The following is a 26,615-nucleotide window of genomic DNA, read 5'->3' as shown; positions in this document are numbered from 1 at the left end:
TATCTCTCGCACACACCTGCTACTTCAGCTAAGTTTCATGAGAAGTCTGAGCTGCCGCCCGCTTCAGTTTTCTCTCCGATCTCTACCTGTGTTCCCGCGTGATTCCCTGCACGGTACGTGGTGCGGTAAATGAGCGAATCACAGTCCTTTTCTTTAACGAAGCAGTGCCTCAGTCCAGAGCGAGGTCCTGCCAGTGTGCTCTGTTTAGGGTCGGGGTGCGGGTGGGGTGGTGGGGTGGTGGGTGGGCGGGCGGTCAAATGCTTCTCCAGAACAGCTCGCCACTGAGGACACGCGCTGGGCCCCGCTCCCTCCATCCCTCCAACGCACACGAGGAACGGGGAGAGCCAACGTGGGTCCCTCGTTGCTATGGCAGCCGCGGCGTACACAAGAAAACACTCCGGCACCTGGCTCCGGCAGCTCTGTCTCCCCTCGGTGTTTGTAACCAAACACACGAGTTCATGGCAACGCTTGTTTGGGACATTTCCTTGGAAGCTGTAATCGAAAGCATATCTATCAGACAGAGGCGGTCCGTTCTGCAGGGGGGTATGGTTGCCCACCGCAGAGGGGCTTGATAAATGATATCGCAGTGCAGGTCTCACGAGCCCGTTACCCAGGCCGCACCGGGGCTGCGAGTCGCAATATCTCGGCCGTTTAGTGATTTATTCAGTGCGCGGGGCTCGACGGGGACGTAACCGGCTCCGCGCGTCATCCGAGAGCGCAGCAGGATCGCATTTCACAGGTCGCTGCAGACGCAGCCGTGCAGCGCAGCTCCCGGTGCCCGCTCGCCGACCAGTGCCAGGGGAGCAGCGAACACCGTCGGTTATGCCCCAGAATTCCCCGAGGGAGGGAAATGACGTGCTTTCTCGCCGCGCGGTGGACACGGTTAGCGTGAGAAACGGCAGGCCGTGTTCAGTGTTGTGTCTCAGCAGTGCGAGTTTTGGCACTACATTGAAAAATACTGGGCTGCGTTTCTCGCATATAACTGGACACAGAGTTTTCATTGTCTTAGAAATAGAATTTAAGCGTTTATTTATTTATTTATTTATTTAACCAGTGGTTGTAAGCCTTTACCACGTCAATGCATGCATGGCCTTATCTGTATGTCAGACTCACTTAATCACTTCATAATCTAATCAGAGAATCATTCTTGCCTTCAAATGTGCTATTAAAGAACACAACTGTTCTCTTTCTCTAGCAGCTAATCAAAGGGAAATGATTCTCATGAACAATCCCTGAGATAACAGGATTACAGAGATATTTCTACGTTACACTTTTGAGTGTTCAAACATCCTCTACCGATATTATTCATACTGTATGAGGTCATATAGTATGATATGGGATACCAGACAGGAAAGGACATTCAAGGAAAAGGGCACATTCTGCTTGTAGAGATAAATTTGATTGCAATTTCTCACACAACACCCATTTCCAATAATAAATCACAACCAAGAATATATTACAAAATACTAAGGTGATTTTTTTTTTTAAGTCACTGTCACATACCCGTGACAAAGCTCTGGGTGGGACAGAACACATGGACAACACAGGGAGGTGTAATAATGCCAGATTGAAAGTGAGAGTCAACTGTACTGTTCACTCTCCCAAAAATGAATCAGAACCTTGCCAAATTACAACTGCGCTTTGAGTCACAATCGCTCTACTCTCAGGGCAGAGAAACCCCCAGAGTCTCAGACACCTACTAAGACAGCGGTAACCAAGCCTGGTAACCAAGCGTGGTAACCAAGCATGGTAACCAACGCTGTTCCGGGAGACCTACCATCCTGCAGATGTTCATTTCAACCCTAATTAGCACCCTTGTTCCTACTAATTAGCAGCTCAGCAGGATCATATCTGTTGAATGAGGTGTGCTTTCGTTAGGGTCGGAATGAAAACCCACAGGTCAGTAGATCTCCGGGAACAGGGTTGATTACCACTGTACGAAGATAAGACGCACACTTTGGGCTGATTGGTTAATGCAGCCCTGGTGTGTGTGCCCAGTGTCCCCTTAACCAATCAGTGTGACCCCAAATGACCCCGATTCCCTCTCCCATACTGAGCACTACGCCAGTATCTGCTGTTTAATATTATTTATATGTGCCAATAGCTGGGGTGGTTTTAAGTATATTTTTTTAGCAATCTAAACAAATATGGCAAAGCAATTTAACAATAAATTATATTGCATCTTTTAAAAGATGCACTCAAAAAGTTTTTTTTATTGATTAAATGTCTGGATGAGCTAATCAAATAAATAACCTCATTATTTTGAAAAACACATGAATCTGTTGGATGGATGAAAATAAAAGTACATTTAAAATCTTTTTTTTTCTTAAAAAAAAATCATTCTAGTGAATTCCAAGTAAACTAGCCAATCCACAAAAAAAACTTGATTAGAAAATGAGCAAGCAGATTTCCTCAACTTCCAGCAAGGCTGTAACAGGAGCTCAAATTAGCTCAAGTAGGAGGAAACATATAAAGGTCTGCAGTAGCTGAAATCTCATTTTTCACTTTCCAACGCAGATGATGCTAAAACACCATGTAACTCTAATTGGATGCATGTGGGCTCTTTCATTTCACAGTCCTGCTGTGGCATAGGAAGTCCTATCAATGTGAGAGAGAGCTTTGGAACAGCCGTGGTATTCCTTGGACACCCCTAAATTATTCTCTACGTTGACCAGATTCAGTTGTAGGAATATCATATTACTAATTTGATATTTGCTATGTCATGTATGTGAACTCACATTGGATGTCCAGTCACATCTGAAAAGGACTGATGTGCTTTTCGTTTTAGCCCAGCACTACGACACTTGATTTAACTAATTAACTAATCTTGGTATCAATCAAGACCTTGATAATTGGAATCATGTGCACCCAGTGGCCCTTTTCGGATAAGACTGGACACCCCTGTTCTAGCTAGTTATGGAATATTTATGAATTTCACTTCCAACACAGATATTGAACATCTGGCAATAGTATTACTGGGCATCACAAATCATGATTTAGGTTTCACAAATCATGATTTAGGTTTTACAGGCCAATTTTCTGAAAATGACATCACTTGACTAATTGTGTTATGCATGGTTTGTGTTGAGTTTTATATAATGGCTTATGGGACTTTTATAGTATAATACAGGCTGAAGTTTTGTGCAGCCTACTGATCATTTTCAATAAACTTCCTAACTGTGGCTTTCCCGGACTGAAATGAAAGTTGACATCATGGAGAGTTTCATCCATTTTTAGCCACTAGAGGGCAGGTTTGTAAAGAAAATGAAACTTGCCTATTACCTCCGAAATCATGCAACTTGCAAGGTATGAGCACATTCAATTTTTTCCTCACATAAATGAACAATAGCGTTCTTGATGTATGCCGTTACGAAAGTGAGACCGATTTAACACGTTTCCTCACTAACCTATACGCTGCGATCATGACCATATAAAAATAGGCTGCGACACACCAGGGAGATGAAGGTATCTCATCGGAACAGTGGTTTCTCACCACATCCAAAGATGGTGAGACTAACAAGATGTTTCACGCAAGTCAATTTGGAATGTCGGGCAACTTGAACAACATCAAATGTGGATATTCACGAATATTCCAGCAACACGTAGGCATAATTCAAACAAAGATCTAGGGATCATGCTTGATGATAACCAGTTTATTTGGGTGTGCGAGAAAACACGAAAGTATTATGCTATACGTGTTTGCTCGCACAACCAAATAAACTGGTTAAACAATTTTCGATAATTGATTCGATGTTGCAAGGTAATTTCCCGAACAAAGGTTATACCTATGTTATAATTACGCATGGGGAAGAACCGTGTAGGTTAGAGCAGTAGTAGTGCCATATTAGCCTACAGCTATTTTCCAGAAAGTTTGAGTTACTGTAGTAGGCCACCAAGGTACAAGCACTATGATTTCAAAATATGACTGTCTGTTGTTTGTGCGTAAAATAGCTCATTCGTGAGAAGACTGGAAGAATCCTAATAATTCAGGTTAAACCATAATAGTATTACCTCTATAGTTCGCGTTGACACAAAACCAAGAAAGTTGCCTCTCTCGATGCTCTCTCGATTCTCTCCGCAACAAACGGCATTCACAGCTCATACTCTCTCTGTAGCTCCCTCTGCTGATCACTCTGTGAACAAAGAACAAACGCTACACTGATGTACAGCATACATCATACACCTATCCATCCATCCATCCATCCATTATATTTACCTGCTTATTGCTGGTCCGGGTCATGGGAGGTGCTGGAGCGTATCCCAGAATGCATTGGGCGAGAGGCAGGAATACACCCCGGACAGTCCGGCAGTCCATCACAGGCATATACGTTGATGGGCAATCAATCTTTGAAAATGGCCCAAGGAGGGGAACAGAAGTGAATATCTCCTTAGGATTTACAATAATCTGCTTGTATTTGTGTGTTGGATAACAGCATTTCATTACAGGATACAAAGCTGAATTGATTATTAATAAAAATAACATTATTTATTCCTGTTATGTGCATGCTTCAGGTAAAAGTATCGCGCCACAACAGTTCAGAGTCTATGAAGCCATCATGCGTAAAATAAATCAGCAACCCAATGAACTGCTTATAAAACCTCACACTTGTTGCTATAATTATCATATTTTGCCCCAAAGAAATTTTGTGGTACAGAATTTCTTGGCAACAGTGAGTTTTTGAGGGTATTTCAGGGTGTGACTGGCAACACTTATTTGGTATGTACATTAGTACCGGAGCTTGCAAGACAGTATCCACCATTAGCTATTTACTTTGAAAAACCTTTTAGAAATTGAGATGAAAGGAGCACTGTGTCTGTTTAATTTCCTCTGCAATTAAATAAATGTAAATAACACCCACATCTCTCCCAACCTGCACACACATGCAGAGTACTGCCCAGTACGCTTCATTCTGAAATCCATTTACATTCAGCTACTCTGTAAGTGTAAAACTACATAACTATATAGACAGTATATTTATAACTGAACTCATTAGGGTGTCTCACAAGAGCTCTCTTCTCTGTTCCTGCTGATTGATGGGCTGCATTAGTATGCGAAGGACATTCAGTCCTTACCTCCTGATGTTTCAGATTAGACACACCTGGTATGATATTGCAATATAATGTTATTCCATAACTAATTATGTAAAAAAGAAATAATACAGAAATAGAAGTTATACAACCATTGTCAACCATCACATTTTATTTGAACCTTTTTTTAGCAATTATGTATTTCAAAGGAGTCGAACAGCGATTAAGTAAGTGAAATTAATTTGACAGATGACGCAAGGCAGTAAACATCTCCCCTGCCACGCAGATTCATAAGTACTTGGATTTTTCATCAAAGCACTTTCCATGGGTATATTTTCCAAATGAATACAAGTTTCTGTCTCTTATTTTGGGAGTTTACAGCGCACACACACACACATATATATATATATATGTGTGTGTGCTGTAAACTCCCAATATATATATATATATATAGGACTGAAGGCCTGAACTCTACAATCCAGCAAATCTAGATCAAAGTGCTCTGTGATGTCGGAGGTAGGAAAAGATGAAAGGTAGACAGTTCGACGGCTGTCCTTAGGAGGCCTCTTCTGAGCTGTCAGCATCTCTGGAACCTCAGACTGCACACCTGGCTAAAAACAGACCAAGCCCTTGGTGAAAAGGAGGGTACTAGAAGGTTCAGGTATCCAGACAACAAACTCATTCTAGTGTCTCGTGGTCCCGACCAAATCCTGCATGTGCCAGCGCTGACTGTGGTCAGAGGTTAGAGTTAGGAGGGTTTCAGTCAGAAAGGGTGTTCCCTACCCCTTTTTTACACCTCTAGTAAATCACACATCTGGGACATAACGACCGTTATTATATGGGAATTCAGGACAAATCAGCCGAAGTAGAACATTATCAAGTAAAAACGTGCTTTCAGAACACATCTGGCGTGGAGATGGAGGCTGGACCAGCCTGGTGTAATGGTGGCCACCGCGAGCAGGCACAAGGTCAGCTGTGCGTTCTCACAGCGTGAGCCTCTGATGGGGGAATTCCCCAGGAGAACAGCGGGGGAAGAAGCACTGCTCTCAGAAAAAATAAAAGAAGAAAAAAACACTCCACCAGGAGCGGTCGTAAATTACGGCCGTCCAGTAAAGCCGTCAGACCACTTTATTGGAGTTCTGTTTTTGCCATCCTGACGGCCAATAAAACGGCTCAGGTTTCAGCCGGAAACCGGTGAATTTTGAAGCGGGAACACCGAAAAACAGATTTTGGAGGATTCTATGCTCGGGGGATAGGAATTGAGATGGAAAAATATACTCCCGGCTCTGGAGATGATATTTTGTGTATCTATGTGCCTCAATGAAGACATTTTGCAGTGTTTTTAAGCAATTCCCTAAAATAGTTGTTTTAATGCCACAATAGCAGCAGGCTTCATTGACACCGCTGGCCTGGACATGCGATGATGCGCCTCAGTCCAGCCGTGCTTCCTGCTCTTACTGACCCCCCTCACCTCCGGAGAGTGTAATTCACACTGGCAGTCCTGCACAGGTGACAGCTCCCACAGCTCGTCCCCCCCTGTCTCCTGAACGCTCCCCGGCGGGAAGAGGATGCCGAGGGTTGCTTTATCCTCCAGATGTAACACGGGTCTGACTTGTGGACTGAGGGGACAGAAAAGCAGGGCAGTGCTGAATTTGAAACGCAAAATATGAATTCCAGAGGCAACCTGTGATGGGAGGGGATTATGCTTCTCGTCAACTTTGCATGGATGGGCGATTCGTCTTTTTCCTTTCCGGGCACTTTGTTGAAATTACAAAAAGCTTGGTTTTTCCTCATCTTGTGCTCCATATTGCCTGGAAAAGAGCCAAGTTATATACGTTTGATTATCTCTTACAACATAGACACTTTCAAGCTTGTCTGGCATTCCTTAAGTTTGTAAGAAAACTGTCAGCGGCGTCCAAGATTTATTCAGAAATACAGTTGGTCTATTCAACTGTTTTTTTTGGGTTCGTTTCATTCCATGATGTCAGAGCTGGCCAAAATGCACCAGCAGCATGCAGTCATTTCTGAAACACTGTCATGGAGATTTGTGAAATTATATTTTAGTGACAAAAACCACCAAAACAGGACCACTGAGGTTTTAGGTGATTGCTCTCTGGCACGAGAAAGGTTCAGAAAGCCTAAGAAGTCTCATTGTGAGTTTTGGGTCAAGTGGTTTAAATTGTCAAGTTGGATTTGAGGTTACCCCTTTGACTTACATGAGATGATGGAAACTATACGGCTTTTGTTTATTTCCTGTGGGATAAACAACTTGAGCTCACATTGTGAATTCCAGATTTTCCATTTACTCTTGAGTAAGCAAGAAATGCTGTGATTCTAAGACTGCATCTCTGGAATATCGAAGAGACTAAACTTTAAAGTTACGGTTTAAGGGAGTCTAGTCTACAAGCAAATGCCCAGTTTCTAAAATGGTGTCCTATGATTAATACTTTAACGTTCCAACTCCTAGTATACAGAGTCAACAATCTGTTAAAAACATTTTAGATTTTATAAAACCAAGCACAACTTGTACAGGTGCTGGTGATGGTGAGAACATTTCTGCTAGTCTACGGTACTGACATGCTCGTGTTTGCGCCTGTAAACCCCGAAGCATACAATCTACACCCAACTAATCCCACTCATTTTCCAAAACTGTACTTATGTACTCTGCCTCTCTGGCAGAAGAGCTGGCTGTGAACGTTTACCTCACAAGGACTGTTCCAGACTAATTACCCACATAACCGGCATACACGGCCTTTCTGAACATGTCATCTGTATGACAGGTTGTCCTCGATGTTTTAAGGCTATATCCACAAGTTTAACCATTTCTATGGCTTCAGGTGATTACCATTTTGAAGGGCATGCTTTGTTAAAAAAGACGTACAGATGAATATCCCTGGTTGTGCAGTTCAGTTCTCACAGAACTGTCTTGTTCCTCAGTGTGATGGGTACACAGAGTTGCTGAGGAACCAAAGTAACACTGGTTGCCTGGATAAAGCTGCGTGATGTCTCTACAGTTCAAAAAATATATGAAGAGCAACAGACCTGGCATTCATCAGCAAAAATCCTTCCAATTAAGAAATAAACCAAGAAATAAAACTCGAGGCTTTTTTTAGATTGAAAGAAATTCATCTTTATTAAATACTTGAGAACCTGTTAGGATTAAGAAATCTGTCACTTGAGTACAATCGTGCTGCCCCAGCTATGAATGGAGATCAATGTTTTTACACGTTAAGAATGGCACTTCAGTGACTCCCTGCTTTGTTGGTTAATACAGACATGTATAAAGTTATTCCCAACTAAAACCACAGTGCACCACTGGTGCAAAAATATTTACAAAATAATGTACATTTTTTTTGCATGTTTTTAAATGCTGTCTTAACATTACTAAGAAACTGAAAGTCGAACACTTGCCCCTTATTCGATCTGGTCCCTTTTGCAAAGGTAATATGATTCACATAAGATTTCAAAAAACATAAGGAACATGTTTTTAATACACAAAATGCATCAGTTTGGCTATTGGCACTTCATACTTCACAGGCAGTTGTACACATTGCTGAATAAATGTGAACAGCACAATATGTCCTTTCCCTGCATTCTACGATACATAGACAAACAGGAAGTGTCAATGACTACAGCATACATGTATGAAAAATGCATTCCTTAAATTGTGGATTTTGCATTCGAACACTCACAGCCTTTTTGGGGAGGGGTCACATGACTCCCAGGGGTTTCCCTACTGTTAGGGGCGGAGCTGTGGTCACATGGGGGCTGGAGCTGCAGCCTCTCACGCAACCTGACAGAGCTTAACAAAGGGGATCCTAAACTGGATCCAACCGGCGTGTACAATCACACAATGGAAGCACTAGGATAAGTTGGCTTTTTCAGCTGTGTGGCCACAGAGTGACAACGTCAAAATAAAACAACGGAAGTCTGACCACGGGTCAATTTAACGAGAAAGAGAGACCTTATGTAATAACAACGTAAGAGTCATGCAAATTCTGCCTTCTTTGTAAAAAAAAAAAAAAAAAAAAAAAAAAAAAAAAAAAAAAAAAAAAAAGCAAGTTGCTTTCGAACCTAGAAGAGTACGATCGCACTCCTCCTTCAGTTTAACAAATACCTTTTCATAGTAAGGTACAGTTCTGCCATTTTAATTGCAGTCTACAGCAAAGTGGTCAACAAGACAACAAAAACAGTTCATAACTGCATTGTAAACTATTACAATAATTATTTACAAATTTCAACATGGTACAGGGCACTACTACACTGGCACGGGGAAAAAGATAAATACAAGAATATTTAAACGGTTGTTTAAACCATACAAAAGCTATGCTCAAAAGTGGCTTTTTTTTTTTAGCAGTGCTCCCCTCCAGCCCTTTCAGTGTTCGTCTGAGATGAGATGCGTCGGTCAAAAGAGGAAAAATAAACGCTTGGAGAGTTTTCGTCCTCGTGTGGCCAATACCTGTCGACGAGAGCTTATGGACTTTTAAACCTGAAAAGTAAAACATGACAGAATCGTTTCACTGCCAATCCTTAGGCAAACAAGCAGAAGAGCACAAAGCCACTTGTTCCTCCAGGGCTGACTAGTTTCTCAGGCGACGTTACACCAGGAGTGGGTAGACATTTTGTGGAACGTGTACATTTGGACATATTAGAACAATTATCCAACTGGCCTAATTAACCCTGAGGTGCAAGCTAATAAACACACGGTGCTGTGCGAGGGGATTTGATTGACACAAGCGTGAATGTGAGATGGGGGGTGGGGGGGGGGGATGGAGAAGCAGGGGCAACACTTACGTAAAGCAGCGGAAGAACGCTCACACTACTGTGGATGGGCTTAGCATTTGGCCTGCTTTCTGTGGATGAAGGGAAAGGAGGATTCACCATGGATGGGTCATGGAAAATGGCTGAACAAGCAGAGAGACGACAAATCCCACACACAACACAGCCTCGCTGTCTGTGTACACCGTATCGTACTTCATAATCACGAGGTCTCATTTCCTTTTGATGGGAAGGGTTTTCACTGCAAGGTTAGACATAGAGTACAGGAGGAGCATTGGGCTTAAGCAGCACAGACTGGTGAACGGCTGCACTCTGTGAATGTGAGCTTGTGGGTGTGGCCTGGTTAGCGCTGAGGCTGCTGGTGTAAAGGGAGCTGACAGGAACAGGGAAAACTGCTCCAGTTCGCCAGCGTGGAAAACCGCATAAAACTCCCACCTCTCTTTTTCTTTTTCTCACTTTTACCTCCTTTCTCTTTCCGTAAACGAGTTCTGTCTAGACAAACATGCAGCTCTGAAATACGAGCCGCCATCATGAGCGGCAGGACGGCAGCGGCTGGCTGTGGACCGGTCCTGCGAGTGCCAAGCCCCGCCCCGCCCCGCCCCGCCCCGACCCGACCCACCCAACCTGCCCCCGCCCCACATCACCAACCCTGCCCCACTGCACCTGCCCCACCCCGCCCAGCACTCACCGCTGAAATGTACTGGCTGTTGAAGCACGGCTTGCCCTCCATGGGGGAGCTGACGCTGGGGTAACAGGACGGCTCGCAGGGCGACCCCGGGTCCTCGGACAGCGCCTCCGGGAGGTGGCTGGAGACGCAGCCGCTGTCCGACCCGCTGGACCCGCTGGCCGACATGCAGTGCGACGACTCCGAGCTCTCCGTAGCTGTCGGTCAAACACACACAGATAACGTGTAAAACAAGGCAGGATTGAGCATCTGTTACTATAAGAGTCTCAGTGTATAACTAACTATAGCTCCATACAACAATAAGCACTCTTACTGTAAGTAGTGATGGGAGAGTGAGACCTGTACACCACTCAGAACAGATCCAACACTGACGTGCTTGAACAAACCAAGACTTCGGCTTAAACAATAAACACAATGCCTCACATCAGTGAGTCTCCGATAAAAGACAAAAGCTTCATTCATTTTGGAGTGGGTGAAGTGTCACTGTTCATTGGCTAGCTGCAAGGTGTAGTGTTAGCATACTCATAGAGGGCTGACTGTGAAGTGTTAGCGTACTCATAGAGAGCTGGCTGTAGGCTATTAGCGTTAGCATAATCATAGAGGGCTGGATGTAAGGTGTTAGTGCACTCAGAGGGCTAACTGTAAGGTGTTAGCACTAGCGTACTCATAGAGGGCTAGCTATAGGGTATCAGCATTAGCGTACTCATAGAGGGGTGGCTATAAGGTATCAGCATTAGCGTACTCATAGAGGGCTGACTGTAAGGTGTTAGCATTAGCGTACTCATAGAGGGCTGACTGTAAGGTGTTAGCATTAGCGTACTCATAGAAGGGTGGCTATAAGGTGTTAGCGTTAGCGTACTCATAGAGGGGTGGCTATAAAGTGTTAGTGTTAGCGTACTCATAGAGGGGTGGCTATAAGGTGTTAGTGTTAGCGTACTCATAGAGGGGTGGCTATAAGGTGTTAGCGTTAGCGTACTCATAGAGGGGTGGCTATATGGTGTTAGCATTAGCGTACTCATAGAGGGGTGGCTATATGGTGTTAGCATTAGCGTACTCATAGAGGGGTGGCTATAAGGTGTTAGCGTTAGCGTACTCATAGAGGGCTGACTATAAGGTGTTAGCGTTAGCGTACTCATAGAGGGGTGGCTATAAGGTGTTAGCGTTAGCGTACTCATAGAGGGCTGGCTGCTGGTCTCGTGCTCCATCTCGTCCTCCTCGATGCAGGGGCTGATGAAGGAGCGCTCGGCCCCGGGCATCAGGGGCTGGTTGCTGTACATGTGCAGGTTGAGGGGCCCCAGGAGGGAGGTCGAGGAGGGCCCGGCCGCTGAGGGGGGCCCAGAGCCGGACGAGTTCCCCTCCGTCCTCTTGTAGGGGTTGGTGTGGTCGAACAGAGACACGGCTATCGATGCCCTTGTCCTGGCTCCTGGGAAAAGGAGGACTGATTCACCATCCTAACAAATACGCAGGACGATACAACACTGGAAATTTACAGAGGATACTACAGATTTTGTTATAAATTTTTGTTTAAACTGAAACAGGTGACTTGATCCAAACAAGTTCTTTTTTTATTAAAAGGAGAATGGACAATTGACCGAGCGGTAAATACGAACACAGCCCATCAGAGTATTAACCTCACCTCTCCCCTTCATGATGTAGTCGATGGCCCTGTCGTTGATGGCAGCGTCGCTGGGCTTTATGTCCAGGAAGGGCTTGTTTCCCACTCCCATTGACACCATTTCCTGCATTCGCAGCTCTGCAGGGAAACAGCACACATGTAGTCCAACACTGCAACATGCATACTGTACAGGGGATTAACAAGGATTACACTCAATGTGGGGTGGGAGAGTTGCATAATGGGCAAGGAGCTGGTCTCATAACCTAAAGGTCACGGGATCGATTCCCAGGTGGGACACTTCCGTTGTACCCTTGAGCAAGGTACTTAACCTGCACTTTTTCAGTATATATCCAGCTGTATAAATGGATGCAATGTAAATACTAAGTAAATAGGTTGCGTAAGTCGCTCTGAATAAGAAAAGAGCGTCTGTTAAATGCCTATAATGTGATCAATGTGTAAAATAATATGTAACGCATATTCCATATTGTTTTACACATACTCAGCACAAAGCTCACAGGATAATACAATATAGCATGAGAGTACAGGTGCTTATTAACAAGCTCCTGCTGGAAAATGGCACCATTGATTAAAATGATGCAGCTGATACCGTATGTAGCACAAGGTGCGGAGGAAATGCCACCGGGTTTCACCTTTGTTCCGGGTGGCCTGCTGCCAGAGGATCTGGGCGATGTCTGAAGTCCAGGCGTGCTTGATCTCGGTGCTGGCGGCCTGCAGGACGTACGTCTGGTTTTTGGAGGTTCTCCTCCGGAACCAGATCTCGAAGCGCTGAGCGTTCTCGCCGGACGTCTCCGTCATCCCCACGTCTGCAGTCTGCGAGACGCGAACACATCAGCTACAGGGCTCTCACAAAACCCGCATAACTCAACTCAATAATTAGTCTTACAATTACATCTTATTGTATGTCTAACTGGAGCTTGAAATTAAAGGAATTAAAGGCCTTTGAAAATGAACCCCCAGGACATTTTAGGCACGGCTCAGCAGGCCGTGGGTCCTCCTGCAGAATGGGAGATGGTCACATGACCCCCTCTACATCATCGTAACGTACCAAGCGCTCATGTGATTGGTTAAACAGCTGATATTTCCATTTCCAGTGGGACTCGTGCACCTCGCGAGTGCACCAATGGGATTTCCTGCCAGTGCTGCCTGGGAGGTCATTCTCTCTCTCTCTCTCTCTCTCTCTCTCTCTCGAAACTAAGCTGCCGGACTTCTGAAAGGGTCAAACCTTAAACGAATGCTTGTAGATGTAGACGTCCAGCCCCCCCTCGATCCTCTTGGGCTTGCTGAAGAGCACCAGGTCCTCGAACAGGAAGACGTGTCGCTGGCACCTCTTCCTCCCGAACCAGATGGTGAACTCGTCCTGCCTGACCAGCTGGCCCTGCTCCTTCAGGTTCACCTGCAGGGTGGTGGGGACGGGACCCCAAACACTGAGTACGCCTGCTCCGCCCCTCCCCTCCCCTCCCCCGACCCGTGCCCCCCCGGCGCGAGACTCACGTCGCAGTCGCGGATGGCGTCCATGGCCAGCAGGTCGTTGCCGTGGCGCAGCTGGAACTTGACCATCTCGGCGGCGGCGCGCAGGCAGGCCAGCTCCTGCTCCTGCGCCTCGCTCACCTCCTTGATCAGGTCCTTGAGCAGCAGCGCGTACTTGCTCATGCGCTGGATGGGCTTCAGCAGGTAGGACGCCAGGTCCATCTTATCCTCCAGCTCCAGCTGCTTGTTCTGGTGGGGGGGGGACACAGATGGTCAGGCTCTGGGGGGTAAGGGGGGGGGGGGCAACCATGCCACACTTCACCCAAAATTCAAGACCCTATTAATTTCACTGCACCAGCGTGCCCAGGACCGACCAACACACATCTGTGAGCAATTGACAAACATAAGCACGCAGTCACGCAGCGCGGCTAAAGCTGGCTAAAACAGGCCAGTTAAAGCCGGTTTACACAGGTTGCGCCTCGATATTTATTTTATCATAAACGACGGAGTGAGAGAAACAAACTGACTAATCACGGCAGAAATGTGAAGCAACAAACATACTTTCATGGTTTTAAGCTGTGCTATTAAAGGCAGGAAAGGTCCACGGTTGCCATGTTGAGAGGCTGTTGCTATGACTCACCCTGAAGAAGGTATTTCCATGGCTGGCTAGCAGAGCATCAGACTTTGGTTTATTCTTGCTGTACAAGGCATACAGGCCAAACTGGTCTTTCTGTAATTAAACAACAACAAAAGAAAAACATGTTTAGATATAACTAATCCATTCCTCACCCAAACAATTTTGACTCAATTCATGCCTTGTTCTGAGCCAAAATATGTTGTAAGAAATACATTTTAAGACCAGTTCGTTGTTTTGTATTCAAACAAAGTATGTTATTGTTACCATAATGCAGTTAGTATTTTCCAAGATTTTCCAATACCAAGAATATGTTCAAAATTATATGAATTATTTGAGCTTTATTTGAAGTTGCAGGTCTGTTGTGGTGTGGAGAGCAGTCATACTTCAGTCATATGTTTTAAAATGTGTCCTTCTCTTAATGCTGGTGAACTACAGTTCCTGCTGACTAAAATCTCTTGAACTAAATCTGTAAACAAGGCCAGCTGTATGAGATCAAGGACAAAGTGGCCATATATGAGATCAGTATAGGCCTAGTGTGCAGGGGACGGGGCTTACATGCTGGAGGAAGCAGAGGTTGACGTGCAGGTGGAGGGGTGGGGGGCGGAGCTTATGTGACGGAGGAAGCAGTGGCTGACACACGGGGGGGGGGAGCTTACGTGACGGAGGCAGCAGTGGCTGACACACAGGGGGCGGAGCTTACGTGTCGGAGGAAGCAGTGGCTGACACACAGGGGGCGGAGCTTACGTGTCGGAGGAAGCAGTGGCTGACACACAGGGGGCGGAGCTTACGTGTCGGAGGAAGCAGTGGCTGACACAGGGGGCGGAGCTTACGTGTCGGAGGAAGCAGTGGCTGACACGCAGGGGGCGGAGCTTACGTGTCGGAGGAAGCAGTGGCTGACACACAGGGGGCGGAGCTTACGTGTCGGAGGAAGCAGTGGCTGACACACAGGGGGGCGGAGCTTACGTGTCGGAGGAAGCAGTGGCTGACGCGCAGCGGGTGGTTGCAGCAGCTCTCCAGCTCCTTCAGGAAGTACTGGCTGTGGAAGTCCACCAGCTTCTCCAGGTTGCCGAAGATGACGCTGCGCTTGCCCCGCAGGTCCTGGGGCAGGTCGGGCCGCTCCATCTCGGGGAAGTAGTGCTCGATGATGTAGCGCAGCGAGCGCACGTACTCCCGCTCCGTCGTCACCATCTCGTCCACGATGTGACGCAGCTTACTGCAAGAGACCGCAGAGAAACGATCAAACACCACGCCGCAGAACGGCACTCTGCAACCAGGCCTCATCTATAATACCGGCACGGATATACTCAAAACACCAGAGCACACTACTACCAGCCTCACCTATAATACCGGCACGGATATACTCAAAACCTGTTTATCACTCAAACCCAACACCAGAGCACACTACTACCAGCCTCACCTATAATACCGGCACGGATATACTCAAAACCTGTTTATCACTCAAACCCAACACCAGAGCACACTACTACCAGCCTTGCCTTTAATAACTGCGTAAGTCTACTCAACACCTGTTTATCACTCAAACCCAACACCACAGCACACTACTACCAGTCTTACCTTTAATAACTGCGTAAGTCTACTCAAAACCTGTTTATCACTTAAACTCAACACCAGTGCACACTACTACCAGCCTTACCTTTAATAACTGCATGAGTATACTCAAAACCTGTTTATCACTCAAACCCAACACCAGTGCACACTACAACCAGGCCTTACCTTTAATAACTGCATGAGTATACTCAAAACCTGTTTAACCTTGTTCTGCACACTCAAACATCACACCACGGCACACTACCACCAGCTTTACATACAATACCTGCAAGGATATACTCAAAACCTATTTAACCTTATTACGGTGACTGTACACACTGTGTAGACTGTACACACCGTACAGACTGTACACAACCTGTAGACTGTACATGCTGTGCAGACTTCACATGCCCCAACTCGCCACCTTTGTCTCAAATCACCTGTAGTGTGGGCTCTGACAATAACAGAGAGGGCATTGTGCGTACAACTATCAAAAGGAAACGGCAATCATCGCTCGCTTCACAAACCTGAATCAGGGATTAATGAAGAAAATCCTCTGCCAGACATCAGTCACTAATGCAAAAACAAATTCTTTCTGAGCCTAGTGACTGTAGGATGTGTCATCACTGTCACAATAATGGTATTGACAGGTAAGAGACTATAAGCCAAACAAATATTCCACCAGGATTAGAAAAGGACTTTGTTGCGTAACTGCCACTTTGTGGCTGTTGCCCCTGCAAGGAGCTTACCTGTGATGAACAAATTTGATTTTATTTCTCTCACCTGGTAATCTACCTGTCCCTAAATACGCTGCTGGTGCAATGATCAGGTATGGATCCACAATGCAGAAACTGCAGCTAGTGCACTCAGACTGCGGTAAGCCTGGTTTTGGGAGCTGTGTGATGCAGTGCACGGCTGGTATCAGGCTAACCTGGCTAACCTGCAGCTTGTGGCATTACCACGGTTACCGCTCACATGAAACAGCCACACTGCCAGAATACGCTCAACAACAGGGGCAGTACAGTCTGGGTGAGAGTGCACGTGCACACACACACACACACACACAAACACACACACACACACACAAACACACACACACACACACACACACACACAAACACACAGCTAATGAGCAAAATGTCGTCAGTCAGGATAACAGTGTCACTGAACCCACAGAGCCCCTCAGCCAGACCGCCCCCCCCCCCCCCCCCCCCCCGCCCAAATCACCCCCCATTTGCCCGCCGGTGGGGCCAACTGCAACCCCTTTTCCCCAAACCACAGCCCTTTCACACTCTCCATTCCTGCCGCAGAAAGGGGAGGGGGGCACTACCCCATTAGCCCAAAATCCTAACGGCTGCTGTCCCATTCAGAGCCCTGAGTCTGTGGCTCCAGCTTGTGTTTGCCTGAGGCAGTCAGGGTGGGATGGAAACTACAATGCTCTTATTAGAGGAGATGGTGGAACGACGGCAGTGAATGCCTCACAGTTTACTGTAAAAAGTGCTCAATGTTTTCAGCAGATGGACATGTCAGCAGGCTCAAATACACTCTTAGGACCTGCACCGCTATTTAGATAAGGCGCAGAAAACCATCCCTCCCTTTCTGACAAAGTCACCATTCATGCTTTTCGGTACAGCTGCCTCCATCTGGGAGTGCTAGCCTACACGCACTACTCTCGTATATACACCCTGCTCAACATCGCGGGTTGGGGAAAATGTCGCAAGCAGTACTGCTCTCATATACACTCTGCCCAACTTCCTGTGTTGGGGAAAATGTCGTACGCAGTACTGCTCTCATATATACACTCTGCCCAACATCCCGTGTTGGGGAAAATGTCGCAAGCAGTACTGCTCTCATATACATTCAGCCCAACCTCCCGTGTTGAGGAAAATGTCGCACGCAGTACTGCTCTCATATACACTCTGCCCAACATCCCGTGTTGGGGAAAATGTTGCACGCAGTACTGCTCACATATACGCTGCTCAACATACCCGTGTTGGGGGACAATGTCGGAAACGACATTCTCCTAAAAATTCCTTTGGATTCCAGAGCCCCTGATCGACCTGGTTTTGCCATTACAACAAAAGCGTGCAGCTCCACACGATGAACTGCACATCAGAAAGAGCACTCATGTGCTTTCCTAATCAACAGCTTACAGCTCCTTCCCAGGGGTCAAAGGGGAAAGGCGCCGTTACCGCGGGAACCGGTGGAAAAGCCATTACCGCCCCGTCAGAACGACTGGCCTACAGCTGTGAAGAGGCGGGTTTTTCTGTTTTTTTTTTTTGTTCTTTTTACAAGAAATGCTCCCGCACCTCATTTTGCATGTGTCCATTGTAAGCTTAAAGACATGTGAGCAGGCTCTATGTGCGCTTATCCCGTCCAAAATTCCACATATCTGGGGGGAGGGACGGAATATTTCTGTGAGTCTTGGCTGAGGGGCGGACAGGCAACACTTGTACTCTGTTATTTTGGCATTGGGTTTCTCTGTGCTGTTTGGCAGGAGAGACCGGCTGGCATGGAATAATCGGCCTGACTGGGCTCATGCTGAATAGCCGTAAACAGTGTTAAAGGCCTGTGAGGGAGCGCTCCTAGCTGAGCTGACCCGGGCCGGTTTAGGGGAAGGGGGCTGGGGGTACGTACCTGCCCTTGGCTCGGGGCTCTGGGACGGGGGTGCTGTTCCGCAGGCCGTCCGAGGGGCTCCAGCTGGCGGCGGGGAGGCGGGAGCCGTAGGCCCGGTCGGCCACCTCCGTGCTGCTCACCTCCAGGCCCTTGATGAAGACTCCGGTGTTGCCGCGGCGGGCCGGCTCGCTCACCGCGCGCTGGCAGGAGCCGTAGCGCGGCGACTCGGCGGGGGCGGGCGCGGGGGGCGTGTCGAAGCTCTGGGTCTTGCGCAGCACGCGGCGCCCGGCCTCGCCCGCCGACAGCGCCGGGCAGAAGGGGGCGGAGCTGACGCGGGCGTGCGCCTCCAGGCGGGGCCTCTGAGGGGGCTCCTCGGCGGAGGTGCTCCGGGACAGCAGCTGCGAGCTCGGCGGGGTGCAGCGGCCCGACAGGCTGGGGGTGGAGCCTTTGAGCGAGGGGGTGGAGCCCTTGAGCGAGGCGGCGTCCCCGGCGGAGAGGGCCGGCCGGGACCCGAAGGCCTTCCGGCAGGCGAAGGCCAGGCCGCCGCCGCCGCGCCCCTGCAGCGTCTCGGCGCCGTCTGAGTGGCGGCGGCCCTTCTCCGGGCCGTCCCCCGGCAGCGAGCGGCGGGTGCGCAGCGCCGCCTCCAGCTTCTTCTCGAACATCTGCTTGGTCTCCTGGCACTTGGACCAGGCGAACTTCCACTGCCGCAGGCCCCGCTCGCTCCGCAGCTCCCCCGCCAGCGCGCTCATCTCCTGGAAGCGGGCGTCGGCGATCTCCGGGTGCTGCCGCCGGTATCCCTCCAGGCACTTGGCCACCGCGTGGCACTTCTCGGGCGCGACGCAGTCCTCCATGCTGACACAGGCCAGGTGGCGCATGCCCTCCAGCGCCCACTCGTACGCCTGCGGGCACACAAAGGGCACAGGGTCACCTTTAATGCCAGCAGCCCCTGAGAGCACGGGACCGCCCCGCGCTGTGTGGACGGGGGACAGAGGCTGTGGGCCACACTGGAAAGCACACACACAAGGGCACGTTTGGGACGGCGGCTACACACAGACTGAGGGCGATTCTTCCCCACACGACGGGACCCGGGGCCTGGGGCCCTGGCAGAAGCACAGCTCTTTGCTGAAGAGGCGTGAGCCGCGTGAGGGGTTGGGGGGGGGGGGTGAGGGGGACAAAGGGACGGAACTAAAGAGGCGCTGGGAGAGCTCAGCTCTCAGGAGTTTATATGCAAATCAGCATGACGTGAGGCAACGGCTCCAGCGCTTAGACACAGCGCTCCTCATGCAAGTCAAAAGCTCACACAGACCCCTGGCTCGCTGTGATGGGGATGCTAATGTAAAGGAGGAAACCGTGGCATGAGAACAGAGACACTTGGGTCCACATTCACAGGTTGTCTGATCGAGGTTTCTGATCAAGCCAGAACTAAAATCTCACAGAAACACAAGCATTCAGTGGCACAGTAGCCTACAATATGTGTTAGAAACATCTCGTCTCTACTGGTTAAAATATGCCTTTGGTTGGGATTCCGTGTAATTTTTTTTTACGACGACTGAAGACTCACCTCTTCAGGCTGCACCTCTCCCCATCCCTCCCTTCCCCCCTGTAAATGACTAAGCTTAGGGTTGTAACTAGGCAGCTGTTTCGTAGGTGACTTAGGTGCATTAACTGTCTTAACGACTACTTGTATTTTTTCCATAGATTGCGTTGTTGCCGTTCTCGTTGTTAGTGTTAATCAGTTTAACCATCAGGGTCCAAGTTGAACTATGCGGTTGTTCCCTGCACTTGGACCGGTACTTCTCTCTAGAGGTTTCGTCATACTTGTTCCTGGTTATGGTTATACACTTTGTTGTACGTCGCTCTGGATAAGAGCGTCTGCCAAATGCCTGTAATGTAATGTAATGTAATGTAGATACCCAACTTCTCTATTAAAAATGAAGTTGTCGGGCAAAACTCTGCAGAGACCAGTTAAGTCTGGGTAGATCAGCACACATCAATCCCACAGGTCTGAGGGGAACGGGACCCCGCCCACATCAATCCCACAGGTCTGAGGGGAACGGGACCCCGCCCACATCAATCCCACAGGTCTGAGGGGAACGGGACCCCGCCCACATCGATCACGCAGGTCTAGCAGAACGGGCCCCTGCAGAACAGACATTCCAGAGACTGTCCGTAGGAGAGACCCTCCCTCCAGGGGGCGGGGCTTCTCCCCACTTCCTGCAGACCCGAGGTGACATCTCTCAGCCGCACGTTTCTGTGCGCTTCAGAGGCTGACCTCAACCCCCCCCACACACATCAAACATGACCTTGTGGGAGGGGGCGACAGGACCAGCGCATACCAGCGTGAGGACGACGGGGTTACCCGGGTTACCCAGAGGTCTGCAGGTCACCCAACGTCAACAATGGGAGCTACAAATGGGTGACAGCACTGAGAACCACAGAGACGGACAGGGAGGAGAAAGAGCCAGGAGACATAATGGATGATGATAGAAATTTCCCAACACGTTGTGGTAGGGACGTATTGTATAACACTGCTGCTGTATTTCACCGATATTTGTGTTTCCTTGATGCAGTCCAAGTCTTCGTGTAGTGTTCCACAGAAACCTCGGTGGATTTTTATCTTCTTTTGGCAGATTGAACTTTGGCAGATTAAACTTGAACTTATACAATGATACTATTTAAACTACATCGTAGATAGTCAACATACACTCTTCTTAGTCTGAATTGACCTCAGCAAGTTAAAACCATAACTTGCTCCAGAGAGTTACAACTGTGTTTACAACCCAAAGTTCAGTTTTTCCCCTCCAAAGATGAAGACATACTGCAACATCAGCTGACACTTTACAGCCTCTGAGTATAAACCATTCTGATCTCTCAGGCTGTTAAGGAGGAAAGAAAAAGACCAAAAAAAGTAGTCCTTTATGGAGTTCTACCCATTGTTAAAAAAAGAAAAAAAACCTCATTTAATTCTCACTTCTGGGATAATGCTGAGCTTTCATCGGAAAGCCAGGCTGGCCTTGTTGCCGATGACATCATCCCTGAAATCATTAGCAGCCTAAACGCTTTGAAGTTTGAATAAATTGTGGTGAAAAGCACGTTCTGAATGTTGAATGGTGGAGCTTGATGCTGTGCTCATATAAAGCTATTGGGAGTGTGGGGGGGGGGGGGGGGGGGGGCGCAGGGGGGGTCTGCGGCACTACAACGTTGCCTCAGGTTTGGCAGTCCACAAAGAGGCCTGCTTTGCGCTCAGTGTGTGGGTGAAGAGGGCGAAAGGGGGGTGGGGGAGGGATGCCATAAAAGGGCAGGAAGAGAAGAGAAGGGTTCTCATTGGGCTGGGCCATGAGCTTTTGTGCGCACGTATAAATTATAACTTTCGCATAACAGCGACTCTAATGACCCTGTCCCCGTCAACCTACGTTAAACCTTCCCAGAGTGCACTTCCAGGACAACAGTTCAACTCTGATCTAATCTTCGAGCGATTTAAAAAATTTCCCTCAACAAAAACCTTGCGAACTCAGGTTACATAGGGCGACTCTTATAGACACTAAATCAACAGTGCAAATCGGGACACCCTCTCAAAAGCCTGTGAACTGCAGCTCTATCATTCACAGCAAACAATAAAACAAACAACTTAAATATTGGATCAGAATTTCTGGGTTTCACGCATCCAATTGGACAAATGCACGGACCACTTATATTTGGAACCAATGTGGCCAAAGACAAGGCTGTTCGAAATGAACCCCCCCCCCCCCCGCAACAGGTATGCTCAAAGACTAAGAAGCGTTTTCTCATGTTAAGAGGGAGGAGGCAGTGAATGTAGTCTAAGTGCTCGCTTGTTAGTGGTGTGCACTCATGGGTATGCAGCTTGGTCTTCTGTCTCAGTGGGAAACAGAAGTGGGGCGGTGGGGGGGGGGGGGGGGGAATGGGCAGTGTTCGCATACATGTAAATGTCTTTATCTTTGGAAAGAAAAAAAGACAATACCAGCCCCTTTGTGCTTCAATGCCTTCACACACCAAACAAAACATGGAGAACTGCAGCCGGAAAGCAAGCCACTGCAGTGAACCATCTTTAATACCAGGCCAGCAACACCGTCTTCGCCCACATGACCGAAAATCAGCACCTTATTGTCCAACTGAGGGAGGCGTCGTGTGTGTGTGTGTGTGTGTGTGTGTGTGTTTTTTTTTTGGTGTTGAGTGCCGTGAATGCCATCGGTCTGACACAAATATATGCACGTGTCCACTTGTCTGAGCGCATCACTCCGATTGGCTCGTGTCACATGAATGTAAACATCTCCCAGGGTGTGGGCGGAGTCCGTCTCCATCAGCGTTCTGCTGGTGTTCAGTGTTTTGGGGGGTGTCTGGGGACAGATGCGCCCGTTTGAGTGGAGGGGGGGGGGGGTCCCTGACCCAGCGGAGTGTGCTTCGATAATCTCATTGGACATGCAGACACGTCTGAAGGAGGTGGGAGAGGAAGAGCAGCTGCTCCTCTCCCCCCCGAACACGCTCGCCTCTGAGGAAGACCGGCGTCTGGCTAAGCTGAGCCCCAAAGTGTGCCTGGCCTTTCTTTCACTCGCCAATCCCCCCCTTTCCTCTCCCACCTCACAATGGGACAAGCATCCCTCCTGAATGACAATTCAACAGCTCAACGTTTTTCTTCCTTTTTTTCTCATGGTTGTTTACATTGTTTCCCGTCCACCCTGGAAACACAAGAAAAATGTACACTTCCCAACCTTTCTGGAATATTACACAAAAGCACTTTATCTTTTAGAAATAAAAGAACAGAAAAATAAGAATAGTTTCATGAACTGCGTCTGTTAAAAAGAGGCTGCTTCTCATTCAAAACATTTCAGGATTGTGGCTGATGCTAACTTGAAAAATGCTTAGAAGTGAGATATCCAGTGCTCATACCCGTCACATATTCCATTCATTCCAAATGGATTTTTCCTGTGTATTAAGGCATATATCTGCCTGAGACATTAAGCATTAAGACGCTCCTTACTGCAAACACAGTTTGACGGCACTCAAATTTTTATGCACTTCATTTAATTGTTTGAACAACTGATATGAAATTCAGCTTTTCCTGAAATGAAACTGCTTACTGTGAGAGTATTTCAAAGAGGTGAAGCGCTAGGATTCCACACTAAATACACTGTAGTTTCAAACAGCAGCTCTGGCTCACAGCCTGAGCCCAGGTTGACCTTTAACCTCAAGGTCACATAGCTACGGCGTTTCACTTCTACCGTCTCGGCAGCAGTAGCAGTGCAGCGTGGGTAACCAGCGACTGCCTGTACTGCCTGCAGCATGAACTCTCACTGAACCAGCCAATCAAAGCGGCTATCAGCGCTTTCACCAACCACTTCTAGCGCCTGCAGTTTACACAGTGCTGTCGGAGGAGACCGCTGACTCACTGATGGCCGCTTCCTGCGCCACAAAGAGGCGTCATCAGACTCGCCGGGGAAAACACGCCGTGTGACTCACTTTCAGCCAACGGCGCCTGGAGCTCAGGGCGCTCCCAAAATCAGGGAATGTGAGGGAAATGCCTGACTGAGTGAGCGAGGGAAGAGACAAGAGTGTGTGTGTGTGTGTGTGTGTGTGAGGGAAGATATGAGAGTGTGTGTGTGTGTGTGTGTGTGTGTGTGTGAGAGACAGTCTGCAGGGCAGAGTGTTTTCATTGGGCGGAGTTTCTAGGGGGGCTGGGAAACATGAGTTTTGGGGAGCAGGGCCACTGCACTGCTGACCTCTACTACAACTGACAAACGCTTCAGATAGAAAGAGATATGATCACATGACCCCTGAGCCCCGCTTCACAACCACAGTGTGGGAGTTATCTATACTCCCCAGGTCTGAACTCTACAGCCCAGAGATACAGACCTACAAATACTGCTAGCGTTATTTCACTGGCTTTCAGATATTCGTCAGACATGAGCTTTACGGTTGTCCTGTACCAGCCTGTTCATCAAAATCAACATGCAATGCTCACAATCTTGGTGTAGATCAGTACTTAAACTACTTCAATCTAGGATTCACACAGTTTTAAGTGATAGCTCTAAAGGCTGGACTCATTTTGCTCCTTAGACTGCTTGAATGCTTTTATCAGGCGATGTCTATGTCCTTCTTCCAATAAATAATATTAAGCTTCCACAAACTATTCTGGATTAAAGTGCCTGACAAATGAATAAAGACTAATAATAATGCCATTTTAGTCTGACTTTATCAGTAAAGTTTTGCTTTTCAGTTTAACAGTAAACCACAAGCTGGTATCATTTGGGGCCCTCTCTGAAATGAGTATCCTCCATCAGAGCTGAGCCTTGAACTCACGCCCAGTGGGTTTTTTTGGGGGGGTTGGGGGGGGGGGGGGGTCCGTTCAGCCCAGTAAAGCAGCATGATCTGAGGCATGCTCGCTCTCCTGCAGGCACCGGGGATGAAAGGGGCCGGGCGGCGGGGTGGGGGGGGTCTGCCTAATTCTCCTCAGGAATGCCTCCCCGGCCTGTCTGCGCACATTACCGCACGGCCAGCGGACACGGCCCGGCCGCCAACGACCCCTCCACCGCCCTCAGAGCGCTCCGCTAGCTCTACACCACAGCGCAGGCACACACACACTCACACTCACACTCACACACACGCCTATGCATGATGAACACACACACACACACACTCACACACAGACACACAGACACACACACACTCGTGCATGCATGCACACACACATGCATGAGGAACACTCACACACATGCGCATGCATGCACACACACATGCATGAGGAACACACACACACACTCACATGCATGCACACACACACTTACGCGCAAACACACACACACACACACACAAACACGCACAGACAGACACACACACACACACACACACACACACACAGACGCACTCGTACACACACATACATGGGAAACACACACACGAGGAACACGCGCACGTGCAAACACACACATGTATGAGGAACACACACACACACACTCACATGCACGCACACACACACTCACAAGCAAACACACACACACAAACACACACACACAGATGCACTCATACACACACATACACACATGAATGGGAAACACACACACGCATGAGGAACACACACACACACGAGGAACACACGCATGTCTCTGTGCAGCCATTGTTCCTCGTTGTTTCTCTGAAGGACTGTCTGAAGGAACGTGCGGTGTGTCTGCAAACTCCGCTGCTCCCCCTCACTCAGCTCACAACAAAGCGTGAAGCGCGCCCCCACCCCCCCCCCCCCAAACCTCTGCGAGGGGAACAGCTGCACCACCCGCAGACCCCGCATCAAACAACAGTTCCGTGAGGGGGCTTCCCCCGCAAACGGGACGGCAAACACAAGCCCAGCACTCTAATCCACAGGTCTCCTTCTCATAAACAGCCACAATGCACATCACTCTTCAATAAAGTGATCGTTTCTACTTCACTCTAAGTTTGAAGACACATTTAAAAAAAACATTCTTTGAGGATATTAATGCGGCCCCATTGATTTAAACCCACTGCATTACGTCTGCAAGCTGAGTGCAGGTCTCAGTCCTGACTGCTTCTCACAGCACACAATGCGCTGCTCTGCTGCAGGAGAGAGAACGCTTCTTCCTCTCACACAGCACTTTACCCGCACGGCTGCTGTCCTCACGGCACAGCGCGCACAACATCAGTTTATAAAGTTCACAAGCGCTCTGTGCAGGGAAGTGCCATTTCCGTGGAGACCGGCAAAACTTTCACACAAACCGCTGCGACAAAGCTCAATGGACTGACCATTCCAGCGTTTCAACAGCACACCGCTCACACAAAAACCGCACACCCACAAGAGGGACAACCACACACCCACGAGAAGAACAACCGCACACCCACGACGAGAGGAACAACCGCACACCCACAAGAGAAACAACCGCACACCCACGACAGGAACGCGGGAGCACACAGAAAGGAGTGTGCGGCAGGGCGACTCAGCGCTCTGAACAGCCGTGCAGAAACGCGCTCGCGGGCGGGCGGGGCGGGCGGGCGGGCGGGGCGTCCTACCTGGCCGTGGCTCTCGGGGAAACGGGCGCTAACTCCGTGAGCGGCGTGCGGAGCTGCTGTGGTCATCCTGCGCTCAGAGCACACTGAGCCTCTGGCGCCCAGACCCCAGCCTCCCCACCGCCTCCCCCTATTCACAGGCAAATGCTAGTCTGAATACCAGATGGGCCAGCCCCAGTAACGGGGGGGGA

General features: G+C 48.5%; 1 protein-coding gene across 5 annotated transcripts in view; it reads right to left on the bottom strand.

Moving 5' to 3' along the window:
- Positions 1-8,132: 8,132 nt before the first annotated feature.
- Positions 8,133-26,615, bottom strand: part of plekhg4 (pleckstrin homology domain containing, family G (with RhoGef domain) member 4) — a 58,610-nt gene continuing 40,127 nt past the window's right edge. For 3 of the 5 annotated variants that reach the window (XM_035396699.1, XM_035396702.1, XM_035396703.1), the window contains 11 exons: positions 18,418-19,295; positions 15,196-15,445; positions 14,236-14,325; positions 13,620-13,844; positions 13,351-13,521; positions 12,758-12,938; positions 12,129-12,245; positions 11,664-11,915; positions 10,496-10,689; positions 9,823-9,881; positions 8,133-9,517 (listed from right to left, as the gene is read on the bottom strand). In XM_035396699.1, coding sequence (XP_035252590.1) covers positions 9,843-9,881; positions 10,496-10,689; positions 11,664-11,915; positions 12,129-12,245; positions 12,758-12,938; positions 13,351-13,521; positions 13,620-13,844; positions 14,236-14,325; positions 15,196-15,445; positions 18,418-19,295 — 2,397 coding nt within the window. In that variant the 3' untranslated portion in view covers positions 8,133-9,517; positions 9,823-9,842. The remainder of the gene's footprint in view (positions 9,518-9,822; positions 9,882-10,495; positions 10,690-11,663; positions 11,916-12,128; positions 12,246-12,757; positions 12,939-13,350; positions 13,522-13,619; positions 13,845-14,235; positions 14,326-15,195; positions 15,446-18,417; positions 19,296-26,615) is intronic. The other 2 variants (XM_035396700.1, XM_035396701.1) reach the window with 2 other exon arrangements.

Source organism: Anguilla anguilla, chromosome 16, assembly GCF_013347855.1.
Source record: "Anguilla anguilla isolate fAngAng1 chromosome 16, fAngAng1.pri, whole genome shotgun sequence".
Taxonomy (NCBI): domain Eukaryota; kingdom Metazoa; phylum Chordata; class Actinopteri; order Anguilliformes; family Anguillidae; genus Anguilla; species Anguilla anguilla.
Note: the sequence above shows the minus strand (reverse complement) of the source record. Positions and strands in the feature narration are given on the sequence as shown.